Source organism: Tauraco erythrolophus, chromosome 23, assembly GCF_009769465.1.
Source record: "Tauraco erythrolophus isolate bTauEry1 chromosome 23, bTauEry1.pri, whole genome shotgun sequence".
NCBI classification, from domain to species: Eukaryota; Metazoa; Chordata; class Aves; order Musophagiformes; family Musophagidae; genus Tauraco; species Tauraco erythrolophus.
The window spans coordinates 408,583-432,297 of NC_141487.1; the positions used below are offsets into that span (position 1 = coordinate 408,583).

The 23,715-nt window shown below is 51.6% G+C and overlaps 1 protein-coding gene across 3 annotated transcripts in view; it reads right to left on the reverse strand.

The window, feature by feature from the left end:
* Positions 1-23,715, reverse strand: part of EPHB2 (EPH receptor B2) — a 129,805-nt gene that overhangs the window by 17,590 nt on the left and 88,500 nt on the right. For all 3 annotated transcript variants that reach the window (XM_086625563.1, XM_086625564.1, XM_086625562.1), the window contains exon 6: positions 5,775-5,899. In XM_086625563.1, the coding sequence (XP_086481689.1) occupies positions 5,775-5,899 (125 nt within the window). The remainder of the gene's footprint in view (positions 1-5,774; positions 5,900-23,715) is intronic.

The following is a 23,715-nucleotide window of genomic DNA, read 5'->3' on the forward strand; positions in this document are numbered from 1 at the left end:
TCCTCACACAAAGGTGCAAGTTGTGCAGGCTGTTGCTCTCTTGTGCTGCTTTGACTGCCTGCGGGCAGCAGTGAAGCAGAAGTCAACGCCTTGCACCCAGCTTTGCACATCCTTTGCCCAGAGGGGGCTGTCTCCTCAGTTGCTGGAGCACAGGATGAGTCAGAGGTTGTCTTGCGCATCGATAAATGGTAGGGCTTGCCTTTGGGGCAGCTGGTCTCCTTTCTTTTCCACTAGCCACACTGCTAGCCATCTAGTGACTTTGCTTTCATGTTCATCCACTTCTGGGAACAGTGCTGGTACCTTCACTCAGAGGATCCTCTGCACAGCCAGAAGCTGTGGTACCAGCAACATAAGGCCCACAAAGAACACTACGGGGCTCCATAAGCAGGCCATGTTGAACCAATGTTCTCCTCCTGTTCCTGGGAGAGCCTGGTGCTTTCTCAATTAGTCATCGTGCTGGAGCAGAACTGTGGGTGCACTGGCATTTGCAGGATGGATTATACTCACGACTCGGGTTTGTGCAGACTATTTGCCTTACAGCTGCAAAGCAGCTGAAGGACAACATTCATGGAGTTAATTTCTTCTTGTATGAAGCTTTTGACTGAGCAGTGCTCTGGTACCACGAGAGTGGTCTGTCAGGAAAGTGTTTCTCCAAGCGTGCAGTCAAACTCGGAGGCGAGGCAATGCTGATGGTACATCGTCCTGCAGGGCAATGCAGAGCAGCCCTGCCAATTCCTGGGAGACCCCCACTATTCGCAGTGTTCGGGAACAGTTTTCTCTTCTAAAAACTACAACTTCAGTTTTATCCATCTGGGCCTGGTGCTGAAGGTGCCTGGGGGTCACTGGGGTGTTTGAGAATTAGACTAATGACCATGAAAAGCTCAAGCACAGCTACACAGACGAAAAAGATCAGGAAAAGATGAGCACACAGAAAACTCGTTGCCTTGTTTGTCTGATCAGGCCTCAGCACTCCCTTGGACCTTTCCCAGGCAGGCTAGAAGAGAAATAGGTCAGGAAATGTTTACAGTTTTAGTGCTCAAGGGCTTGGATGAATCCTCCCAGGCCCTCGGACGGCACTAACACCGCAGTTGTTTTAAAATCATTTGTCCAACTGTTTGAGGGAACCTCATCCCTGCTCCTGAAGGACTTTAAATTGAATGCAATGGGCATGCCTACAAGACCATTTATAGCCTGGGAAATTGATGTCTGGCTGTCTCAGAAAGGGGTACTCATGCCGGTGCTCCCTGCTAATCCCAGACCACAAGGAAAGAGCATTCACACCTCTCCACCCTCCCTGATCAGGCCCCTTCTTCCCCCTTGGCATGTTGCTCAGCCGTCACCTCTCCAGTCATTCACTTCCAACACCTCTCCCTGTTCGCTCCTCCGGGCTTCTCCAGCATGTCCAGGGCGTCCCAGGTGGTTCAAAGTCCAGATCATTTTGCTGTTTCTCCGAGCTTGTTTTTTGCAGAGGTTTGGTGGTGATGGTTTTTTTTTTTCCCCTGCTGATTTTGGTTTGAGCATGGAAATCCTAATTCAATATAACACACTTCTTATTTCCTCACAGGTTTGATTTTGAGTGCTCTGCTTCCCCTGAGCCAAACTTAAGCTGAAACCAAAGCCTGATCAACAAAGAAAGAGCTTCTTGAAACGCAGGCAGTCTGTGAAATGCTCGAAGGATTTACAAAAATTGTTTCTAAAAAGTCATGTTTTATCAGCCAAAAAAAAAAAAAAAAAAAAAGAGCCAAAGAAAAATGTCAACCGACTTAATTTGGCAGACAGCTCCTCTGTGCGCCCGCACAGCGGCGATCTGCTGTGGTTGCTGAAGCAAACAGAGCCACACGCACAAAGCCAGTCCAAGGCTGTGTGCCAAGTCATCGCACACATCCCCACGGGATCCGGTACGGTAGGAGGGATGCTCCGATGTGTGTCCTGTCGGGCACTCTCGGGCTGGGTCCGTGGAGTCCACAGCTCCCGGACTCTCATGGGGAGCAACCACTTGTGGGGAGATCTCAAGGGCATCTGCCCTACCAGCCAGGTACCTGATCAAGTGCGTTGTGGTCAGTGTCTGGATGCCTCCCACAAGAACACTGAGCCCCTGGGCACATCTCGGGGATGCTGGACTCCTGCTAGAAGCTCCTGGGCACCACAAAAGCTACAGTCAACTCTACTCCCATCTCCACCTCCACCATCACCTGCCACATGTCATCTCTCCGCTACCATTTGCCCCCCCCAGTCACCCCATGCCCTTCCCCCAGCATTGGTCAGAGACATCAAAGGGTTCCTGTGCCTCCTAAAACATTTGCATTGGTGACTAAACTGGCCACAAGAGATGGGCTGAATGCCTTCAAACAATTACAAAATGGGTAACTTACTGCGCAGCCTAAGCCAAATCATTTTGGGTGACAAGGAGGGCTAATTATTCTTTGCAGTGCTTGACACCGCAGTGTGTCTCCAGCTCCCGCGCTCCAGGATGAATTTGGGAACTTCAGACAAAAACTACTATGTCCTTTCTAAATGAAGACAACACGCACTTTTTTAAGAAGACAAACATTGCCAGGCACCTCTTGGAGGTAAAAACCCACCACATTAAGGAGAGGACCATAGAGAACAGACACATCATTCAGTGTTTTAACGATCTGCACTGACTTGCTCTAACTACACGTGAAAGAAAATCGTCGTGTCACCTCTGTACAGGCACTTTTAATAGCATCTAATAATAGAGATGTTATAAATAATCTGTGAGATGGAAACAAAAATACACCTTTGTTTCAGGTATCATGAACAGCTCTTTTCTGTTAACACTGAAACACTTATTCCAGTTCTTTAAATATAATTTATGTCTTTATATAGAAGAGAATAAATTCAAAATGCAGAGTCAAAACATTTTTCATACAAGATGCATATGCTGCTATTCTTACATTTGAACTGTTTGCATGCTAATAAAACAAAATTTTCTACTAGGGAAAAAAAAATCCACCTGAAACAACTTAACTAGCTCCAGAGATATTTTCTGAGCGTTCAGAAGCACATGGGACAGTTTGCAATGAAACATTTTGGAGGAAAATCACCTCTGCACAGACTGGCAGTCGAGTGAGAAACACCTGGGATGTGTCACACACCCCATCCAAATTGCAGTACTGATGGGAAGCAGGGGAAGAGCACAGCATATCCAAAGCTGAGCATGTTGGGACTGTTCCCGGGGATGAAGTAAATGGCTTTCAGTTGCAAAATTTGGCATTGCAATGGCCAGACTAACATGGGATTCAGCTCCGCCAAGCAGTCGGAGAAGGATATAGTGTCATGGCATTGTTCAGAATGCAGAGGGCTCTTGACTGACCAGACAAAGCACATGAAGACCTCAGCTAGTGATGACTAGTGATGGATCAGACCTCGAGTGAGCAACTGGGACTTTGGAGTAAAGGTTAACACACACACAGAGGAGTTTGGGGAGAGACAAACCCACTGCCATTGGCCAGGCCCTGCCTCTAGCTCTTGGTAATTCCACTGCTCTTTTAACCTGTTTCCAAACCCTCTGAGGTTTGCTTGCTGTGGGACTAAGCTTTGACCCAGTGATCCCTTTCTGAGAATGACGTACATCTTTGTTGGAGAGGAGATAAAGACATGCCTTTCTTCAACCAAAGCATCAGCAAAAGAAGATACCAAGAGGTCCAAGTGATCCTGCCCCTCTACTCTGCTGTGGTGAGATCCAACTTGGAGTACTCTATCCAGCTCTGGAGTCCTCCATACAAGACAGACATGGACTTGTTGGAGCAGGTCCGGAGGAGGCCACAAAAATGATCCAAGGGCTGGAGCACCTCTCCTCTGAGGAAAGGCTGAGAGAGTTGGGATTGTTCAGCCTGGAGAAGAGGAGGCTCTGGGGAGAGCTTATTGAAGCCTTTCAACATTTAAAGGGAGCTTATAAGAAAGACTTTTTAGTAGGCCCTGTAGTGACAGGACAAGGTACAATGGTTTTAAACTAAAGGAGGGAAGATTCAGACTAGATGTAAGGAAGAAATTCTTTATAATAAGGGTGGTGAGGCACTGGACCAGGTTGCCCAGAGAAGCTGTGGATGCCTCATCCCTGGAAACATTCAAGGTCAGCTTGGACAGGGCTCTGAGCAACCTGATCAAGTTGAAGATGTCCCTGCTCACTGCAGGGGGGTTGGACCAGATGACCTTTAAAGGTCTCTTCCAAACCTAACCATTCTATGATTCTAGCAAAGACCAGGACAGAGAGCACCTCAGCACCAGCACGTGGGGCTGCCTGTGTTGTCCTCTTCCAGGGCCAGTGCTCCACCTGAGCGCCTGCTGCCATGAAAAGCACTGCCTCAGCGTGGCCTGGGCCGCTGGTCCCCATGACCAGGGACAGGCTGTGCCCTATGCTCTGACAACGATGCAAGCAGATGCTCACCTTGCGGCTGGCCACAAGACCGGCCACAAACAGCAGCTTTGCCCTTTGGACAAAAATTCCCTTCATTTACAGCCTCCTCCAGAAAACAGAGGGGAAGAGGAAGAAAGAAAGAGGGCAAGAGATTAAGAGAAAGTACAAGGAGGAGAATGAAGTCCCTGAGATCTTCTCTCCCACGTTGAGGGTCCCCAGGGGAAGGACTCCTCTTGCTTTCCAGACTGTCTTGTTACCTACTCATCCATCTCGCTACGTATTCTGGGATCATTTCCAAGGGTCAAATAAATGGCGTGATTTATGCAATATAGGTCAGGACCTATTTAACAGCTCACAAAGAAGCTCCCTCCCTCCCCGTTCTCCCTCTGGCTCTTGATGATGAGAAAATAGGTCACAGGCAGGCAGTGGGGGGGATTAATCATTTCTTCCGGCAACTGCTGGGAAAAATATTTTCAGTTCCATTTAATCATAAAGCTTTTTAATTAGTTTGCAATTTTTAATGTATAGTTTATAAGCTCTTGTGTAGGGGGGCAGATTCCTGGAAGGACCAATCTCTTGCTCCCCACGTTCCCTGGGTAGCAGAGATGAAGTTCACAAGCCCCACGGAGCTTGACAGGTCCTGAGACCAACATCAACATGATCTTCAGGTCTCTCAGCAGCCACACAACTTCAGCCCCATGGGATGGACACCCTGGCACAGCCCTGGCTTGCAGTCCCCCTGCTCGTGCAGGCAGGGAGAAGGCGGAAGGTGCATGTTCCTCAGGGATGAAAGAGCCAGAGCTGTGGGACCCCTTCACATCAGCCTCCCCCAACTCCATAGTGCAATATGTACCCTCCACCGGAGTCTGGGACAGCTTCTCCCTGGTACAACACCTGGGTAAAGAGGTTCAGGCGGCTGCACACAGATGCCAAACTCACCTTTGGTGTAAATGCACTGACGGACAGCGTTACACAAAGTCTCAAAGTCTGGACACTCAGCTAGTGTCCCAGCCCAGCCTGAGACTAGATGCTCTATGACATCCCTACCATCTCCATTCCCCACTGACGCCCCAGTAGGGGAAAGGCAAAAATTAGACCCTGGATCCTGGCTATCCAGTTCTCCCTGCAATGGGTCCACCTGTCACGAGTGCTGGAGAGGTGAAAGGAAGAGAAATTCCTCCTGAAAGACCACAGATCTTCCACACTTGCAGCGTCTACGCAGGCCACTGGAGCCACCACTGAACTACAAAGGGCTGCTGGCCACTGTCACCCACATGGTCAACTACAGCACGAGAGGTATTGGTCAGTCAACTGCTGTAGCCTTTATGTGAACCTTTGCACCACCTCCTCTCCCAAAACCCTGCAAATGAACCCTGCCAAGGTCACGCAGTACCTTCTCATAATATTGCAGCTCATAATCCAGGATGACGCCGTTGGGTTGGTCAGGCTGAGACCATGAGAGGGTAATGCTGTCCACGGTGCGGCTGACCTGGTGCATGATGGACACAGCTGACGGAGCTGGAAGAGAGAGCAAGAGAGAGGCCTGTCAGATGCCTGCACAGCCAGGATCTGCATCCCCTGGCTGGAGGCAGGCAGGTGTGTCATTGCTATCTGGGGCTACTGGATTCACTGGGAGCAGTGGCAGGGCTGCCCAGGGGTCAGGAGATCCTGGGTTTTGCTGTCTGCAGAGAGCAGTTAAGGGAGAACAAAACGTTGCCACTGCTCACTAAGAGTTTGTAACTAGAAACCATGTGGGGCAGCGTTTTGGGCAGGAAAACAGATCATTCTCAGGGAAAACGAGACCCAGGTTGGAGCAAACACAGCCTTGCTCCCCTGGAAAAAGCGCTGCCAGCCCAGCAACTTGCAATCCCCCTGCGTGCCATGGGGAAACAGGGGGTTTTGCACCTCGACACTGGCACAGAGAAGCTTTAGAAGGCACAGGGGGCAGGCGGCTCCTCCCGCCTCGCTGTGCCGGCCTGCGAGCGGCAGCCGGCCCCGGGAGGCGCGCAGAGCCCGAGCACGAACGCAGACTCGACCTGACACGCTGACAATGGCGAGTCGCCCGCCTCGGCCGAGCGCCCTGGGAACAGCACGCTCCCAGACACCGCTTGTCCCACGGAGCACAATGGGACCCTCCAGCAGCTCCTCGGACGGCCCAGCCAGCTGTGCACCCCGTGCACCGGCGGGAGACACGGCCAGGCAGGAACGGCGCAGCCTCGACGGGCGACACACCGTGGGAAAACCGTCCTCCATGGACCTGTGCTGACACGTCCATGGGGCAGGGACCACAGCATGGAGCTGCCGCCTCCCTGGGAAACGCTGACCAGCTCTGATCCTGCTTGCTGCGGACCAGGGCAGGTGAGCAAGCAGCCTGGACTGCTTTTAATCTGCTTGGTGTTGATAGCAGAGATGCCACAGCGTTGCAGATGTCAGCCTACAGCCTCCCACCCTTGCTGGAGGGGCTGACACACACAGCAGCCTGTGTTGCCTCCTCTTCATGGCACCCAAGACCGGTGAGCCAAGCATGTGCCCTTGCCCACCCTGTGCCCAGCCTGTGGACAGCACTGCCAACACAGCCTCCATGGACGTCAGTTCGGAGGCCACCCCAGACCTCACCCAGCACCAGCACAGCCTTGGAGACTGCTCACTGCAGCACAGCGTTAGCCAGCACAGACTCACTGCTTCAGCAGCTTCAGGGCAGAGGGGAAGCCTCGAGGGTGGGAGAGGATTGGAAAGTGGTAGGGAGAAAGCTTCCCCATCACTGGCATGCCAGGCCTGGTTACAAATGGATGCAAAGAGGCTTGCACTCAGAAGGGCTTTTACCAGGTCCAACCCTTTCAATATTTCATGGAAGAACAATTCATTTGACAGCTCTGAGAAACAGCTTGGAGGAGCAGCACACGAAGCAAAGCGCCTCTCGCCCATCTCCAGCCTGGTTTCCCTTGGCATCACGAGCAGAAACCGTGCCAGCTGGGGACTGCGGACACAGCAGCGGCAGGACTGCGCTGCTTGGCCCAGCACGGCGGCAGCACGTTCCTGCACATCACTGTAAGGAGCTGCAGCTGAGCAGCTCCACTCAGAGTACAGCAACAAAAGGCACTTTTCTGATCCACCGTCTGCCTCTTCACTTCACGACTCGTTTTCTGGATTCATGACACTGCAGCTCCCAGGATGTTCAACCTCTGTGCCAAGGGGCGGAGGGGCTGGGTACGGGTACAGCAAAACCAGCCGCCACACTGCTGCACCATTTCCCTTCATCTCCCCGGGTTTCCCCACCCTTGAAGGAAGGTGCAAGGTGGGTTAGCCTCAGCAAAGCGTTGGTCGTCTCTGGGTTTGTCCAGCGCTTACTAAGGCTGAACAAGGGCAGAGAACTTGCATCATTGGAAGTGTTCAAGGCCAGGCTGGATGGGGCTTTGAGCAACCTTGGATCAAATGAAACATGTTCCTGCTCATGGCAAGGAGTTGGACTAGATGATCTTTAAAATTTCCTTCTAACTCAAACCATTCCATGATTCTAACAGATTCTGCAACCAAAGCCTCACTTCCTCTCAAATGCCAACCCCTCCACTCATTCCTGGTTAAGCCAAGCCCTGCTACCCACCAGTCTGAGACTCTCCGTATCATCTCAGACCTTCCCTTGCTCCACAACATAACAGCACTGCTTCCCTCCCGCCTTAACGTCCCCGTCCCACCGCTTCAGGGCCCATAGTTACAAACTCCTGGGATGAGTTTCTCACGCTGGTGTTAAGATAAACCACAGGTAACGCTTCTGGAGCCTGTCAGCTCTTGCCAGAGCTTGCTGCTTCCTCCTCGACGCAGATTTCATGGGATGATTGCAATCTCCAAGACAAACATTTCTCTCTCCATGGAGAACGGCGTTGGAAGGAAATGTGACCAAGCTACAGACTGTTCTGCAGCAGGGATTGGGACTGGATTGAGCTGAGCTCTGGGACACGCTCCGGGAACTCATCCCGCAGTTGTACAGGCTATTCCAGGACAGAGGCAGCACACACCCAGACCAGTCCCACCACAAAGCTGGGATGTGGCAACATCCCATGATGTAGACATAGGTTCAAAGGCTGACCTTGCAGCTGGAGAAGCTCCTCAGCTGCAGTTCCCTCTGCATAGGAGTGAGATCCCTAGGATGCTCCTCGCTGACTCACACGCATGCGTGAGCCATTTGTGACCAGCCGTGGCCCGGGCAGCTGTGCACTTGGTGAACTTGCCCTCATCTGGCTCAGAAAAAAGAACCAAATGGGTGAGGTGAGGCTCCTCGAACAAGCCTGACTGAGGCAAATATGCTGCATGTTGAGGAGCAGGCAGGTGAGATAAATGACTACAGCAACTTCAGTGCGTTTCCTACACCTGAGGCAAAGGAGTGTCTCTGGACAGGCCAGAACCTCCACCACCACGTCTTCTCAGGAACTGCTCTTGTTATCACAGACATCAGGGAAATGCACAATAAAAAAAATCACCGAAAGAGTTAGGTCAGAAGTGATCTCTGGAGGTTTCTAGTCCAACCGGCTTGCAGAGTCATCTCCAAGACAGATCACGTTGCTCAGGACCACGTCCCGTTGAGATCCGAGTATGCCCAAGGATGAGGATCCCACATCGCTGAGCACCGGCCGCCAGCTGCCTCGCTCTTGTGAGCAAGAAGCTTTTTCTTGTGTCCCATCGGAACTTCCCTCGTTGTGTCTTGTGGCCATTACTACCGTCCTCTCACTGTGCACCTCTGGGAAGAGTCTGGCTCTTCTCTTTAAACTCCTTTTTGAAGGGGAAGACTGTAGTTAGATGTGCCTCAGCCTCCTCTTCTCCAGGCTGGCCAGACCCAGCTCTCTCAGCTGTCCTCAAATGTCTTGTGCTCCAGCCCCCAGCCCATCCCAGTGACTCTCCTGCTAGACCTGCTCCAGTTTGCTGATGTCTCTGTAGTACTGAGGAGGCCCAACGTGGACACAGTACCACAGGTATGGCCTCAAGAGTGCTGAGCAGATGGGAACAATCACTTTCCTCAAGTTTTTGCCCATGCGTTTGCTAACAGAGCACAACATGCTGCCATGCTACAAGCCATGGTCCTCGTCACACATCTTCACCAGATCAGGCCAACAGCTTGTGCAGAGTGGGGCTCCCAGCTCTGTGAATCAGGGATGGGCTGGGACTGGATGTCTGAGTTTGAAACCAGTCCAGTAGAGTCAGCCAGACCTCGGAGTGACTTTTGAAGTCTAGTCAGTGGGAAAAGCTTCTCGATGGAGAGCGACACAAACGCCCAGGCAGCCAGTACCTGGCAGCTCTCATGCCCTGGAGCAAACAGTTCATTCACAGTCAACGCAAAACCAGTGAGACCCATCAGTTCCTGACTCTTCACCAGCTCCAAGGCTGGATGATCCTGGTTGCAGTTCTTTCCTCTGCCCCTAAGTCCACATGGGAGACCTTGTACAAACCCACATTATCCCTCTGCGCTGCCATTTTCTACCTGGAAAACGAGGCTGCTGTCCTGTCTTGTTTTCACTCCCTGCCTGTCTTACCTACTTTTACTGAGCACTTTCAGAGGCAGAGCCTGTACTTAGGAGCTGGGTCCTCCAGCAGCATTCAATGTACCTGCTACAATAGCTAAAAAGGAAGGAGATGAAAACAGTTAAAAGTGAACACAAAGAGTACCCAATCTGGGATAGTGCTACCTGGTGATACCCTCATCACGAGGTGTGCTCCGGCTCTGACAGAAGCATCAAGAGCTTTGTGACCAGTCTGAACTACGATGTAGAAAGAGCTTTTCTGCCATGGGACGTGGTGAAGTGACAAACACAACAGAAAAGACAGTGAGAGACGTACACTTTCTGACATGTGATGAACTCAGCTGAGCAAAGATGGTAAAAGTCTCAAAATATCTAAGCTGACTTCCCTGAACTGTTGTTTCTGAACAAACTATACACAGGTCCCCTCCATTGGGCTTCTGAGTATTTCAAAGCAGAGATTTAACAAACTGCAAAGAGGACTAAAATAATAATAAAAAAGTCTTTGTTCTTCCAGCCTGCTTTGTGCCAAGCCATTTCCAGGACCAGCCGGAGTACAGCTGGGCAGCTAACGCCGAAGATTCACTGGCAGCATTTAACCCAGCTCTGTGGGATCAGTCACTTTGTTCCACAAACTGTGACTCCTCTTTGTTCCCTCGTGACAAAAGAAGCAGAGCTTTAGGGATCAGTTCCAGGTTGGAAAAACGGTCTTTTTTTTCAATTTCCGAGTTGGAAACGGTCACTAAACTGGTGAGAATTGCCTAAGGGCACAAATTGCCCAGTGCCAAAGACGTTCCCTCAGCTGTTGGCCGCCTGGTTGTCCCTTACTCATGGAAGGTGTTTGAATTACAGTGCACGGGGTGGGGGTGGGAAGGGACCTGCCTTGTGACACATAACGGAGATGGGATTCAGAGCACTTCAGCTCGCAGAGCCACTGTCACTGTGAGATGTCAGCCCCATGACTGTGTCCCCAGAGACAGAGTTATCCTGAGAGTGTCTCCAGGTCCACGTGTGCAGCAATGATGCACAAAATACACAGAGCTTCATTTGCACAGCGGCCTGAAACTTACTTTTCATGACTGAAACCCCTGAGCCTCACGTCACTTGGAGGCAAAATGAATCATTCGAGTCCTTGAAAGGCATTTTCTACATCCTCTTTATCTGGGATGGCCTCAGATTCTTTGGATTCCTCTTAGTGGAGCCCTGTGGCTTCTCCAAATTGCTGGAGAAATAAACCAAGCCAAAACCACCACTGGAGTGTAAAACAAGCTTAATGAAAATCCACTGATGTAAAAAGGCAGATGACCCATCCCCTGCTGCACCAAAATCTGCAGCGCATGGGAGGGAAGGCAGCCAGCATCGCTCACATGACGACCTCTGGGGCAGAGGCACGGGAGGGATGCAAGGGATGCTTCCGTGGCCACCAGCCCAAGCCTCCTGACGGCCACACAACACTGATCACAGCCAGACCCTTGTCTAGGCTGGGGCTCAGGGCTTCGGCAGTTTACCTTAATCCACCAGGAGCTGAGCAGACTTCCATGGCTCGAGGGCAGCTCTGCAGGATAAATCTCTGGAGGTGTCAACAGCTCTTCTTGCCAGGCTGTTCTGCAGCCCACACAGGGCACAAGAAGCTGCCTGAGCTCAGCTACTGTAAACACATGGGAAGGATGGGGCTCAAGATGTACCCCGTCCTTCAGTGTTGCCAGCAGAGCTGCATACCCATAACCTCCCCGAAGGACACACAGGTACAACCACTGAGTTTTGCCAAGGCTGTGATGACAACTAAACCAGCAGTGTCCTCACAAACCATACTGGCTCGATGCCACGAGTTGGGCATGTCCAGGCAAGAAAGACTCAAATCTCACTGCACAGCATATTCAACTTCTGGGAACAACTGGGATCTTATGTCCTGCTTGACTGTCTCCCAGGAAAACTCAAAAACCTGCTGCAGCAGAAACATAAATCACAATGGGATTTGGCAAGAGAAGTACCAGAGCCACAAGGTTTTTCAGCCCACCGACTGTTTCACCTTCCCAAAAGTAGCGCAGCAGCTTCAACAGCCCAGAGGACAACTCTTCACGCATACCCCAATGTTGGTCTTGCCAATGTCGAGGTGGGTCTGATAGACATCCTGAATGAATGCTCTAATCTAGCAAAACAGAAACAAGCAAGGAAAGGCATCCAGTCCTCCTCTGGCTGTGCTTTGTACCAGAGCCATGTTGGGGACTAAGTCTACCAGAGAAACAGACGTAAACTGGGCTAGACATAACCATGGAGCTCCAGCCTCTCCCAGGTCAGTGTTTCTGGCCTAGGTAATCAGCTCAGGTGCCTTATTCATGTCTGGCTGAAGCTCAAGGGATCGTACAGGGGAAAGAGATGAACCTAGAGGGTCAGGTGCCTGCACACATAGCTCAGAGCGGAGCTGTGAGCTGACAAGGGAGACGTTTGCCTGCTGATTGAGCCCTCTTCTCCCACTGTACCCTTCAGATCCCAATAGCAACAAATCCAAGAAGCGCTGGTGGGACGGGACCACTGGAGTCTCTGGTCCAACCCATCTGCCACACAATGATCCCCAACACCAGAACAGGGAAGACGGAGCATCGTTAGCCGAATCTTTAAACCTCCAAGGATGGGGCTTCCCTAGTTGTCAGCCTCTCTGTATTAGTACCCTTTAGTCTGTTTTGATCAGCTCCAGAAATAAAACAAGAATTTTTGGTCATAAAGTACAATCTTTCTCTGCCACATCGCTGTAAACGAGCCTCACCATGCCCTGTCTCCCAGTTGTTCTAACTGAGGCACATTCAGCATTTTAGAAAGCGTGCTTTCTAAAGAAAAAAAAAATCCCCCAAACCCAAAACAAAATGCAAAACAAAAACCCAAACCAAAAAACAAGAAGAGACCAAAACTTTTGGCCTGGGCCCTGATTACAAAACTGAAGTCACTCCAGCTTTTGCTACCCATCGCCAAGAGGCTCACCAGCAGAGCCGCCCTGTCTTACAGGACAGCATCTGGAGCACGTGACGGTGCTTTGGCTCTGAACCGACCTGCGGTTACTGCTGGCAGATGTGTGCACCGGGACAGAGCCTCCATGGCAGCCCGAGGATGGCAAATGGGGCAGAGCTCCTCTCGCAGCTCCGCGCCAGGCGTGCAGCTGGGCGGATGGAGGCACAGCAGCGACTCTCCAGGACGAGACGTGGCAGCTTCTCATAGCTCAGCATATACTTCCAGCTAATTAAGAAATTATGATTTCTTCAGGAAAGGGATCCTATTATAACCTACTTGTGACTGTGAATGTCTCTTTATAGGCTTACATCCTCGCCTGAAGGCACGTCCAGGTTTCCCTCTGACGGTGCTGCTCCGGGAGGATGCTGTGACACATGGGCTAACACCTCTGTGGGCAAAGAACCAGAGAGCTCCATGCCCACCAGCCTCAAGGGCTACTTAAGCAGTCTCTGCTAAGAGAAACCGAAACCCCAGGTGGCACAGATCCATCAAAGCAGAAGCAGCTTAACCATTAGTGATCCCTTCACAAGAAGCTTTGGATTCTTCATCTGAAGATTTGCTTGATACCAGGTACCAACAAAGGGGCATCCTGGTAGCACTGCTGAGCCTCAGGCTTGTTATAGCCAGTATTTTACTTCCATACCAAATAATTACTTCTTTTTGGCTTGCCTGCTGAAAATGATTTAAAAAAATTAACAGAAAGAAGGAAAGGGAAGAAGACAAGAAGACGACAGTTTTCCAGGAGAAATAGGCACCTTCTAATCACAGCAATACCTGAAAGAAGGTCACACCGCCTGCGAAACTCGGGGCAGCTTGATGAGACAGCGCAAGAACATGTCAATTTTGCAGAAAATTGGGAAAAGCTACTGTAACAATCAGGTCTGAGCATCTGCACGGGACTGGCAAAGGAACCCAGGCAGTGAGTTAAATATAGCTGAAACGCTTGTGGTTGACCCTGTGCATATGTTATAGACAGACACCCAGTTTTCTTTGAGGATTGCAAATTATGACAAGCCCACCGTGCCTCTTGGGAGGTTTTTGTCATGGTTACTTGCTCTGTTCTAAAATGCACATATTATTTTCAGGTTGAAATTTATGGATGTCAGCTTCCCACTGCTGGAACTTTTCTGGTTTTGCTAGCTAAATTAAGGAGGAGTCTAGAAACAGAGTTTTGTCCTCATGAAAGAACTGGAAGATCATGAATTTTTTTTTTTTGTTTTCATCTTCTTTTCTATTATCTAAGTAGACTGAGTTTCTTGAGTGCTTCACAGATTTATCAGCCCACATACCAATCTGATGACTCTTTTGAACCTTTTCCAATTTTTTGTTAACCTCCTTTTCAAATACAAACCTCAAAACTGATCTCAGTAGCCAGTAAACGTCTAACTACAACAGCATCCACCTCCTCACTCAGGTTTGATATTCCTCTGAGTGTCCAACAAGACACTTCTCTGACTCAGCCCAGTCCTCAGACAGCTTGTGCAGAGCTGCTGCTCCCTCCCCATCGTGCACCTTCCGTCTCCCTTCACTGTGTTTTTTTTAAAACATGCTCCCAGCTCAGGGAAGGGAGGAGATAACTGCTGCTTCCTTCACTCCGTGCACCTCCCTGCTGATGATACCAAACGGCTCTCCCAGGCTGCTTCTGCATTTCCTATAACCCGCCGTGTCCTGCTGGGAGTGGGGTGAGAGATCCCAGAGCATCCAAAATTAGTGTAATTGGTGAAACGGCCACGTAAAGCTTGGGGCGATTCATTACGATAGCACTGACAAAAAGCAGCAGGGGGGCATCACACAATGAAGAATTGTATTGGGTGAATGAGAAATAAATAGGGCTGTTTTCCTCCTTGGTTTTATGCCTCTGAGTTGTGCTGTTTAGAGGCGTTCTTAGGAAGCTCATGGCTCCACAACACCAGGTTTTCTCAATCTGGCCGAACAAGACCAGGAGTCCTCAGGACATCTGCTGGAGCACCTTGGTCTTTTATTTGGACAGTAAGAGCTTCCATCTGGAAGCTGTTACCTTTCTCCCAGCCCTGCTTTTTCAATACCCTAAGGTGACCTCCCTCCTAGCCCACCTCTATCATTTCAGTACACAGAGACTGAGAATAAAGACATGAGAATGTATCAGGACTCACTTAACAGGAGAACAAGCAGACATCTTCCTCGTGGACATTAAGCAACACAATCTGACACCCTGTGACATGGTCTGGTGCCTCGTGCATGCTCGTTCATCCCATCCCAAGGGACCCATCAGGGCTACAAGCATCTCATTTCTAATAGGCTTTGATAGCAGAGGCCAATTCTCTATGTCAGGTCCTGACTCTTGGGCCACCACAACTGCCAGCCGCTGCTGCCACTGGTTTTCAGTAGGTCTGACCTGCAGTGAAACAAGTCCACCTCCAGCTACACACCAGATAACATCCACAGCACTTTGGGGCCATTTCAGAGCCTCAGTGCTGCTGTGAAGCCACGGAAGGTCACACTGCGCAGGCTGGGAAGCTGGACTGCTGCTGTAACGGGAATAAATTGGATGAGACACTGCCACCAGCCAGGGCAACGCTCCAGGGAGCAGCCCAGGGTCTCAGACTCCCCAGGCAGCATCTTCTGCATCACTCCCTGGCCATTTGATGGGGCGTTCAGTAGGACCGTGTGGCTCCAGCCTCTGGACCGCCTGCCAGGGGACACAGGGATCTTTCCGCAGCTTCTCTTTCACGATCTGTATGCCCATTTGAAACGCTGCCAACTGCAATCTGCCCCCCGTTTCGCAGCTAACCCCCCCCCTCCTTCACCTGCCAGTCCTGCAAGGCTCAGCCTTTCACTTCTTGCCTGCCAGTGGGTCAGAGTATTGAGATCCCGGTATAATCAAAGCGTCTCCTTTCCTCTGCTGGCTTAGCTGGAAGAGTCAGGTTACAGGCAGCAAAACCCCTATCTCTGATCACTTTAATACCACTAACCCTTGTCATGTCAGACAGAGTCAACATTTGCTCTGGAAAACACTCACAGCAGAGAGAGAGCAAAGCCAACCCGGCCCGTGGCCTCTCCCCAGCAACACTTTGAAATTACCCAGGGGAAAAAAAAAAGAGGTGAACAGCTGGGAGTTTTCCAGCATCTCCTCAGAGCTCTCCTGACAGATCTTGGTCCCCGGAGTGTCAGGTTACTGGACTGGGGGAACTGCTTTTATTATAGGAGGGTCAGCAGGGAATTGTGGCATTTTCAATTACCCGCATGCAGGAGCGGCTGTGATCCGGGGTCAGGATTAACTGCGTGACCCCGGCTGAAGACAGAGTGGCAGGGAAATGCACCATGATGCTGCAAGGCACCAGCTAGTCCAGAGGCCACAGGACAGGGTGGTAAATGGGGAGATGTGGGGGAGAAAGTTGCTGACAGAGCATCTGGCAGTGGATGCCTGCAGCTGCCTTGCAAACGTGGCAAAGAGAGAGACTTGGAAAACTTTGGGGCAAGCTTCTCTCCCACTGCCTCTACCCCCGGACTCAGCCTCACTGCGTGACCCAGGTAACTCCAATACATGGGAACTACACAGGGAACAAGACCCGTCGTGGGACCACGAGGCTCCCAGGACATCCCAGAGCTCCTTCTGCACTTCAAGCCCCGCACAACACCAGCAGCTCACTTCAACGAGACTAAAGGGTGACGCCACGCAGCAGCGAGGACGGTGCTGCGACCAGTGATGGAGCAAGGGCTTCCCTGACCTCGAAGCCACGGGGCCTGGAGACATCTAGGCTGGGATCCAGGCTCCACTAGTGCCTGAAAACCCGTGTTTGAAATGGCAGGAGCACACAGGGCCTCTGTGCAAGGCTGTAGGCAGAGGAAACAGGCACGTGGGGCTTAGGTGACCTCTGTTTCTCAAGCATGGGTAGAGTGGAAAGTCAGGACAACTCACTGCACTTCTGCGCAGACCTGGGTGTCTTGCGCCAGTATCTCACCCAAGGGACACCTAACCCAAACCAGCCCTCCCTCCATGCCCCAAGGCATCCCCATTCTGCATGGCCCCCTAACAGGCGACTGTCACTGTGCAACGGTCCAGCTGCCCCCAGTCCAGGTCCCATCACTGACCTCAACGCCCCAGTTCTTCGTGCTCTGGGACTCAGCTCAGAGTCCAAAAGCATCTAGGTATCTAACTGAAAATTTACTTCTTTGGTTAAAATCTTCTCCATTTTTCGGTTCTCCAGGTAAAGCTCTCTTCTGCCATTTAAGCATCGCAGGCTTTCGTGCCATAGGCCCTCCTGGAGAATGGATTTGAATTTGGGATGCCTTCCTCCAGTGTCAGCACTGAAAGCACCACAATAAGGAATACCTGGATGAGGAAAGGAGGGAGGGAAGGTTTTCCTGACCTGCTCTCTGTGGTGACCCTGGTGACCCTGCTGCTCTGCATGGGAGATTAGGGTGGAGACCTCCAGAAGTCCCTCCACCAGCACTTCTGTGTGTGTGACTCTCTCCTGCTAATTCTATTCACTGTTCGCTATTGCTTGGACTATTAAAATGTTTGTCCACCTGATTTCTTTCCCAGTGTCCTCCCCTGTGATAGCATGTTCAGGAGCCACATACTTTTGAAATCAATTACCTCCAGCAGAAGCTGAGGGAAGCAACACAACATCACAGGGATGACAGCACTAGGGTTCTTTAATAAACATTCCTCCTCCAAGCACCAAGAGCCACAGGTCTGGTATGTTCACCGGACTCATCAGAGCTCTAGATGACTGGTATTCCACAGTCTGTGAGGTTTTTGTTTCCAAGGTTCCTGGCAAGGTGGCCCCATCAGGCTGGTACTCATGCTGCTTGTGTGTGTCGAGTGTCTGGAAAACTTCCCAGCTGGCCCAGCCTCCAGCCCCTTGAGTTTGTAACTACAAATGCTGCAAAATCTTAAAAACACAGCGACGCACTCTAAAGCTGGTCCTGGCTCCGGCCCCATCTGAATCAACGAGGCTTTGGTGTAGATTACAGCCTTTAAAGCAGTTCCTAACGCCACAAGCCCAGTGACTTGGCCCGGGCGGATGAAGGCTCCTGGCTGTCTTTATGCTCTTTGTTTAATTGAGTTTGCAGCCTTCATTTGCATGCTGCCATCCTGCCCGCCGAGGAGGGCAGGACTTTGTTCTCAGCACTGAGAGGAGGTGCTCCAGAGGATCCTGGCATCCTGTCAGGCAGCCCACTGGAGCGGGTTTGGGGTCGCTCGGTGCCAAGGTTGTCCCCACCTCCTGGCCCCCTCTCCATGCGGAAACCTCATGGGCTCCAGAAGAAGGTGATACCCTCAGCTGGTGGAAAGCAGGGGCACTGGCAGGAGCCAGCCCCCATCCCTTCAACTCGCCCCTAGATTTTCAATAAAATTGTACTCTCCCAGAAAGTGCCAATTCATTGCAACCAAAACTGTTCTTAGGAACATAATGATTTGGAAATTTGAAACACAGAAAACTTAGACCAGAGAAATATTTCCTGAAAGAGGGACGCCTGCTGCAGTGCATCCCCTTGGATGGACCGAGCCTTGTTAACTGGAGACTGAACTTGCCTCCTTGCTGCCTTTCATAGTTGGCTCCATCAGGCTGGCCTCCCTCTGTGCGTGGGGAAATTTTGGAAATACCAGGGGTTTTCTTGGAAAGAGCATTTCCTGTCCAGCTCTACCAATGTAGCAGCCTCCTGCACACTTGGCCGGGGTGGTGATGAACCTGGAGCGGGCTGCAGTGAGACTGGCACGGTGAGCGTCTTCCTGCCTGAACCGAATCAGAGACTTCTCATTTTAGGCACAGAGGGGACTGTTAAGTCACGGGGACTCCGAGACAGACCGAGGGACAAGCACCCGACCGGCTGCATTAGCCTGATTCACTACAACCATCTATTATGGTCCACGTAAACGCATCACTGACGAGCATCGCCCCACAGTGTGTGCTCAGCTGCTCAGGCACTGTGACCCCGACGCCGCCTTCCCTGCATCCCTCCTGCCTCCAGCATCTCCACCCGCCCCAGCGCCTTGCTACAAGGCAGTTAGCGCTGCGGGCTGCGCTTGCCAAGCGCAGAAGATAAATCGCCCCTCCTGAACACATAAGCACAAGGTGAGCTCCCGAGCCACCTTCTCAGCTCCCAGCACTCCCGCGCAGCGGGGACAGCAGCATGTTGCAGGGAGAGGGGGAGGCGCTGGTTCCCCAGAAGGGACTTTCCAGCCCATCCATCACGGATGGGCTTTTGTTTTCTGCCCAAAGTCAGCTCCAGATGCTTTGGAACAGGTTTTTGAAGCCCCTGGCAGGTGTGGGGATAAATGATCATCAAACTCAGAGTAATTTATGCAACAGGGAAGCCTGGGAGTCAGCAGGTGGAGAAGCCTGCAGAGCTGGTGGTGGGCGGAGAAGAGCATCTGCTAGGAAAGCTTGAGCAGAGCAGCCCGTACCCTGCTCTGCCAACATCCACCCAACCGCCCACCGCAGAGCGGGAAGAGGAGTCCTGAAGAGCCAGCAGCTGGCAAAGCTTCTACCATCTGGGAGCCCTGGCTGCGGATGGTCTCCAGCGGGCAGAGGAGAGGAGACTTGGGCATGGAAGGGTCCCTCCAGGGTACTCACTGCCAGCTGCTGCAACCTGGGGGGATGCAACAGGCTGGGCCACCATGAGAGAGGAGGAGGGCAGCAAATGTCAAGCTGCATCAGGTTTTGGTGGCAATGGCCCAGTGTAGGAGGCAGCCAAGGCGAAGGTGGGAGCTGGGGATGAAGGAAAGAGAAGAAGGAAGAGGAGAAGGGCTGGAGAGCCAGGATGGTGACATGGGCTGCTGTAGATGGTTACATGGGTCCGCATGGAGAGTAAGGTCTGGTTGTTAATGTTGGATAAGAGAAGCAGCCATGGGGGACATCAAGGTTTCAGGGGACTTTGTAGCCTGGAAGCAGGCCAAGCTGCCACAGAAACACATCCAGTGACATACCCAAAGAAGAAACCTGGGATTTAGAGGACCTCAGGAATAGTCCTACACTAGCTCACCAGACATACTCATGCTCGCTCTGGCACACAGGCAAACAGGCTTCTGCCTCAGCTCCTTCACATGGGAGATGGCTCCACAGCTCAGAAAATTTCTGATTTTCCACCTAAATCTATCACCAGCCACTCTGTACCATCTGCTCTTGTCCTTCTGCTTTAGTAGCTATTCTCCCTTTATGGTGCTCCTCCAGCCCAGCACACAGTGAGACACTGCTACAGTGGTGAACATGCTTTGCCTGATACAGCTCCGTTTTCACAAGGTTCTGTATTGGAGAGTTGTCTCCTTCCCGTGGTCTGCTGCCAGGTCCTCCTCAGCTGACTCCAACCGACAATTGCTGGTGTTTTTGTTGTTGGGGTCCAAATTCATGGCCTCCCTGTTTCCGTTGTTGAATTTCACCCTGACTCTGTTATTCCACCTCTCAGCACCTTCCTGGAGGTAACGTGGTCCTCCTCTGTCCTAACAATGCTTTGTGTGAGTTTTCTGCATGAGAAATACCCTACCAGATCTTGAAACATCAAGAAATACAAGAGCACTTCTCATGGACCTCAGTTAGCCACCTAAGTCCAGCCTGATGCTTCCCCATTCAGGTGTCAGTAGTCTCCCATTAGGCAGTTCTTCCTAGTCTTCTTAGGACAGACTTCCAGCTTTACCAGTAGTTTTCCAAATCAAATGTCTTACTGGTGTCCAGACAGTCAGTGTCTATTGCAATTCCTCAGAAAACCAGTGATCTCAAAATCAAAAACAAGCTACATAGACTTGCAAAAACCTGATGGTCATTCTGTCTCTTGGTGTCTCAAGTTCAGGTTGCCTTTCTGAAAGATGCTTTAGCCAAAGACAGGACTGAACGTGAGGATAATTGATATGCAGGCTGATCTAAAACATCTCTTGGCTTGAACCTTTGAATCTTAGTATAACAAAGAGCAATGACCATAAATCATAGCTTGGGAGGTTCAGGTCGGACGTCGAGAAAAGTTCCCTGACCAGGGGGGTGGTGCAGGTCTGGGACACATCACTGGAAGTGTGGGGAGATCTCTGCCTTTGGGGTTTACTGATAATTGCCTACCCAACGCCACGGCGGCCCCGATGTAGTGCTGGCAGCAGTCCTGCTGTAGGTGGGAGGCTGGACAAGAGATCTGAGATGCTGGGATGCTACAGTCTCCTGCCTTTTACTTTTATACTGGAAGGCAACAAGAAATAGATATTCATAGCTTTCAAGGTTTGGAAAGTTCATTCCAACCCTTCCAGGTGATTTCTACATACACTTTCCCAGGTCGTTGTTTCACAGACAAGTAATTCCTGACTGCAGCAGCTCAGGGCACGGCTGCGAGCAGCACGGAGAGAACCAGGAGTCCGTGCTTGTGTCCAGAGGAGCACTGGCCGCTGCTGTTGCACCCCTTTGGAGGCGGAAGCCAGCCAGATCTTCTGATGAGATATGGAAGTGAGAAGATAAAAGCAAGAGTCCATGTGTCCCAGGCCATACAGTTCTCTCTCTGTCCAGCCTGCAGCATAACCAACGCGACAAGCAAACAGCAGCCTGGATGGCTGGTGAGAAGTCCTAGTCCCTACCAGCCTTATATCTCCACCTTGCCTGCTAACCTGGCTCCACTCCTCTCTCTCAACTCTCCTCCTCTGACCGCTCCATGCTCCCTGCTGCATTTGGCAGTAAAGCTCACCGACCATGGCCGGTTGACGATGAAAGAAAAATCCTCCTTTCTGGTGCTTTGCACTTCCCAGGATCCGCCTTGTGTGTGCTTCACCACTCACAGCTGAACTCCCCAGCCTTTGCATAAGCACCAGGCTGGACTCAGCTGTCCTTGAGGTCACAGGCTCCTCTGAGTCTTGTCCAAAAGCCCCTGCCTGGGTGGGACACACGTGCCTGGGCTGCCATTGCCACTGCGAAGCAGAATTCAAACCCTAATGATGTCTGGCGTGAATGTGGTGCACAGGTGTGAGCTGCACATCTCCCCAGCCAAAGGACCCACGTCGTGACATACTGCTGTAGAATGCCACCCAGAACAATAATGCAAATAATCATCAAAAGTCATCTGGATCCATAGGGAGGGAGAAATTGTGCCAGTAAAGTCCATCGCTGCGGATGCTGCTCCTGATGGGTTTATCCCCTGTCACACACTGGCTGCCATTCTCACTGTACGAGCTGTTGATGGCTCTTTTTGGCTGTTTGCAGCCAAGAGCCTCTGACATCAGAGTTAATCCTCCCTCTTATCCCATGTGACACAAGAGTCGCTCACAAAAGGGACGCATTCCGCAAAATCTGGATATTCTCCTTCCCCTGTCACTGAGAGGTCTTCAATTTGTCTCCGGATGCAGCCCTGGGGTTCTTCCTCCCTTCTCAGACGGCAGAAGCCACAGCCTGTTATCCCAAGGTGCCCTTCCCATCTGCTGTTTAAGCCATCCCTGCCCAAGGAGCCCCCTCCCTCGGCCACTTTCCTAGGACACTCCGCCTGCCCGCGGCGCGGATGGAGCCTGCAAAGCCTCACAGCACCAAGACTGCCCACCCTCCCGATCCTCCCCAAAGAACGGGCACAAATTAGCACGCAGGGGCTGCGTGCTGTCCCCGCAGGCGGGCTGACGCCTGGCATGGCTTTCAATTAGTCAAGTGTCATTGTCCCGAGGGCTCGGGCCACGCTCAGCTCCTTGACCCCTGGCTTCCCTCCTGCGCCCTCCCTCCCAGGATGCTGGCATGGCTCCGAACCGCCCTCTTGGCACAGATCTGGCACGGCTGAGAAAAGGCTTTTGGTGGCACCCAGTCTCTGCGCTCTGGGCTTGTTTTCTTTGGCCACATCACAGTTCCTTAGGACAGGGCTGGCTGTGTCAGATGGCAGCTCCTGCATCTCCCTCCTTGGAGAGCTGCGGAGCTGGAGGGAGAGGTGCCAGTCAGCCGCAGGGTGCGACGGGCAGGCAAGTGGAGGGTGAGCTGGGAGATGCACAGCATGGAGCTGGAGGTCAAGAAGACACCTGCTGAGGAGAGCAGAAAGAAAACACAACCTGGCCTCAGAGGCAGCAGAAGATACTTCCTAGGAAGGCAGAGGCGATCATGCAGCGTTTGCTGGAAGGGGTAAATTTGAATTAGCTGAAGATCGATCTGGGAGAAGGAGGTGGTGGGAAGGGGATGTTTATCCCAAGCTCTTTTTATTTCTATTCTGTTGATTCTCGTCCTTTCTAATTTTCTGTACTTTGAAACATCACACCTCCTGTTGTAACTAAACCTGCCCTTGTGGAGGTTAAACACCTTGGGGTTTTTTTAGGACACTCACTGCAAGAGAAGGTCCAGGAAACCGCCTCCAAGCACGGGCTGGGGCTGGCTCCTCTCTTTCGACCAATCTTCTCCCAAGAAGGGAGGTGGCCTGTCCCTCGGGGCTCCTCTCTGCACCATGGTGTCTGGACTGCTGATCGCTTTGTTGGTGGGACTGAAAAGATGACAATGTTACAGTGAAATGCAAAGGGCAAAACCGGGTAGTCCACGGTCAGCATCAACCTGGGTAGTCTAAGGGCAACATCAACTTGACCAATGCAGAACACGAGGCCATGGGTCCAGGAAGAACTGCAGAAGATCCAGCTAAGGATGACTGAGGCAGCCTGGGACACAGGGCTCATAAGACACGGAGATTGCTGGGCTGGCTGAGCCTGCTAATGAAGACATTAAAGGCGAATTTAATTGCAGCAACAACTGCTTGGAGCTCCATTAAAAAAGGGTGGAAACTCACTCTTCCCACCAGGGGTAGGTGATGCAACAAGGGGCACAAGCCACAAATTGGGCTGGAAATTATGAGAAGCATCTTTCCCAGGAGGGTGACGTAGTCCTGGGACAGGTTAGTAGAGAGATGGAGTTTTCCAAG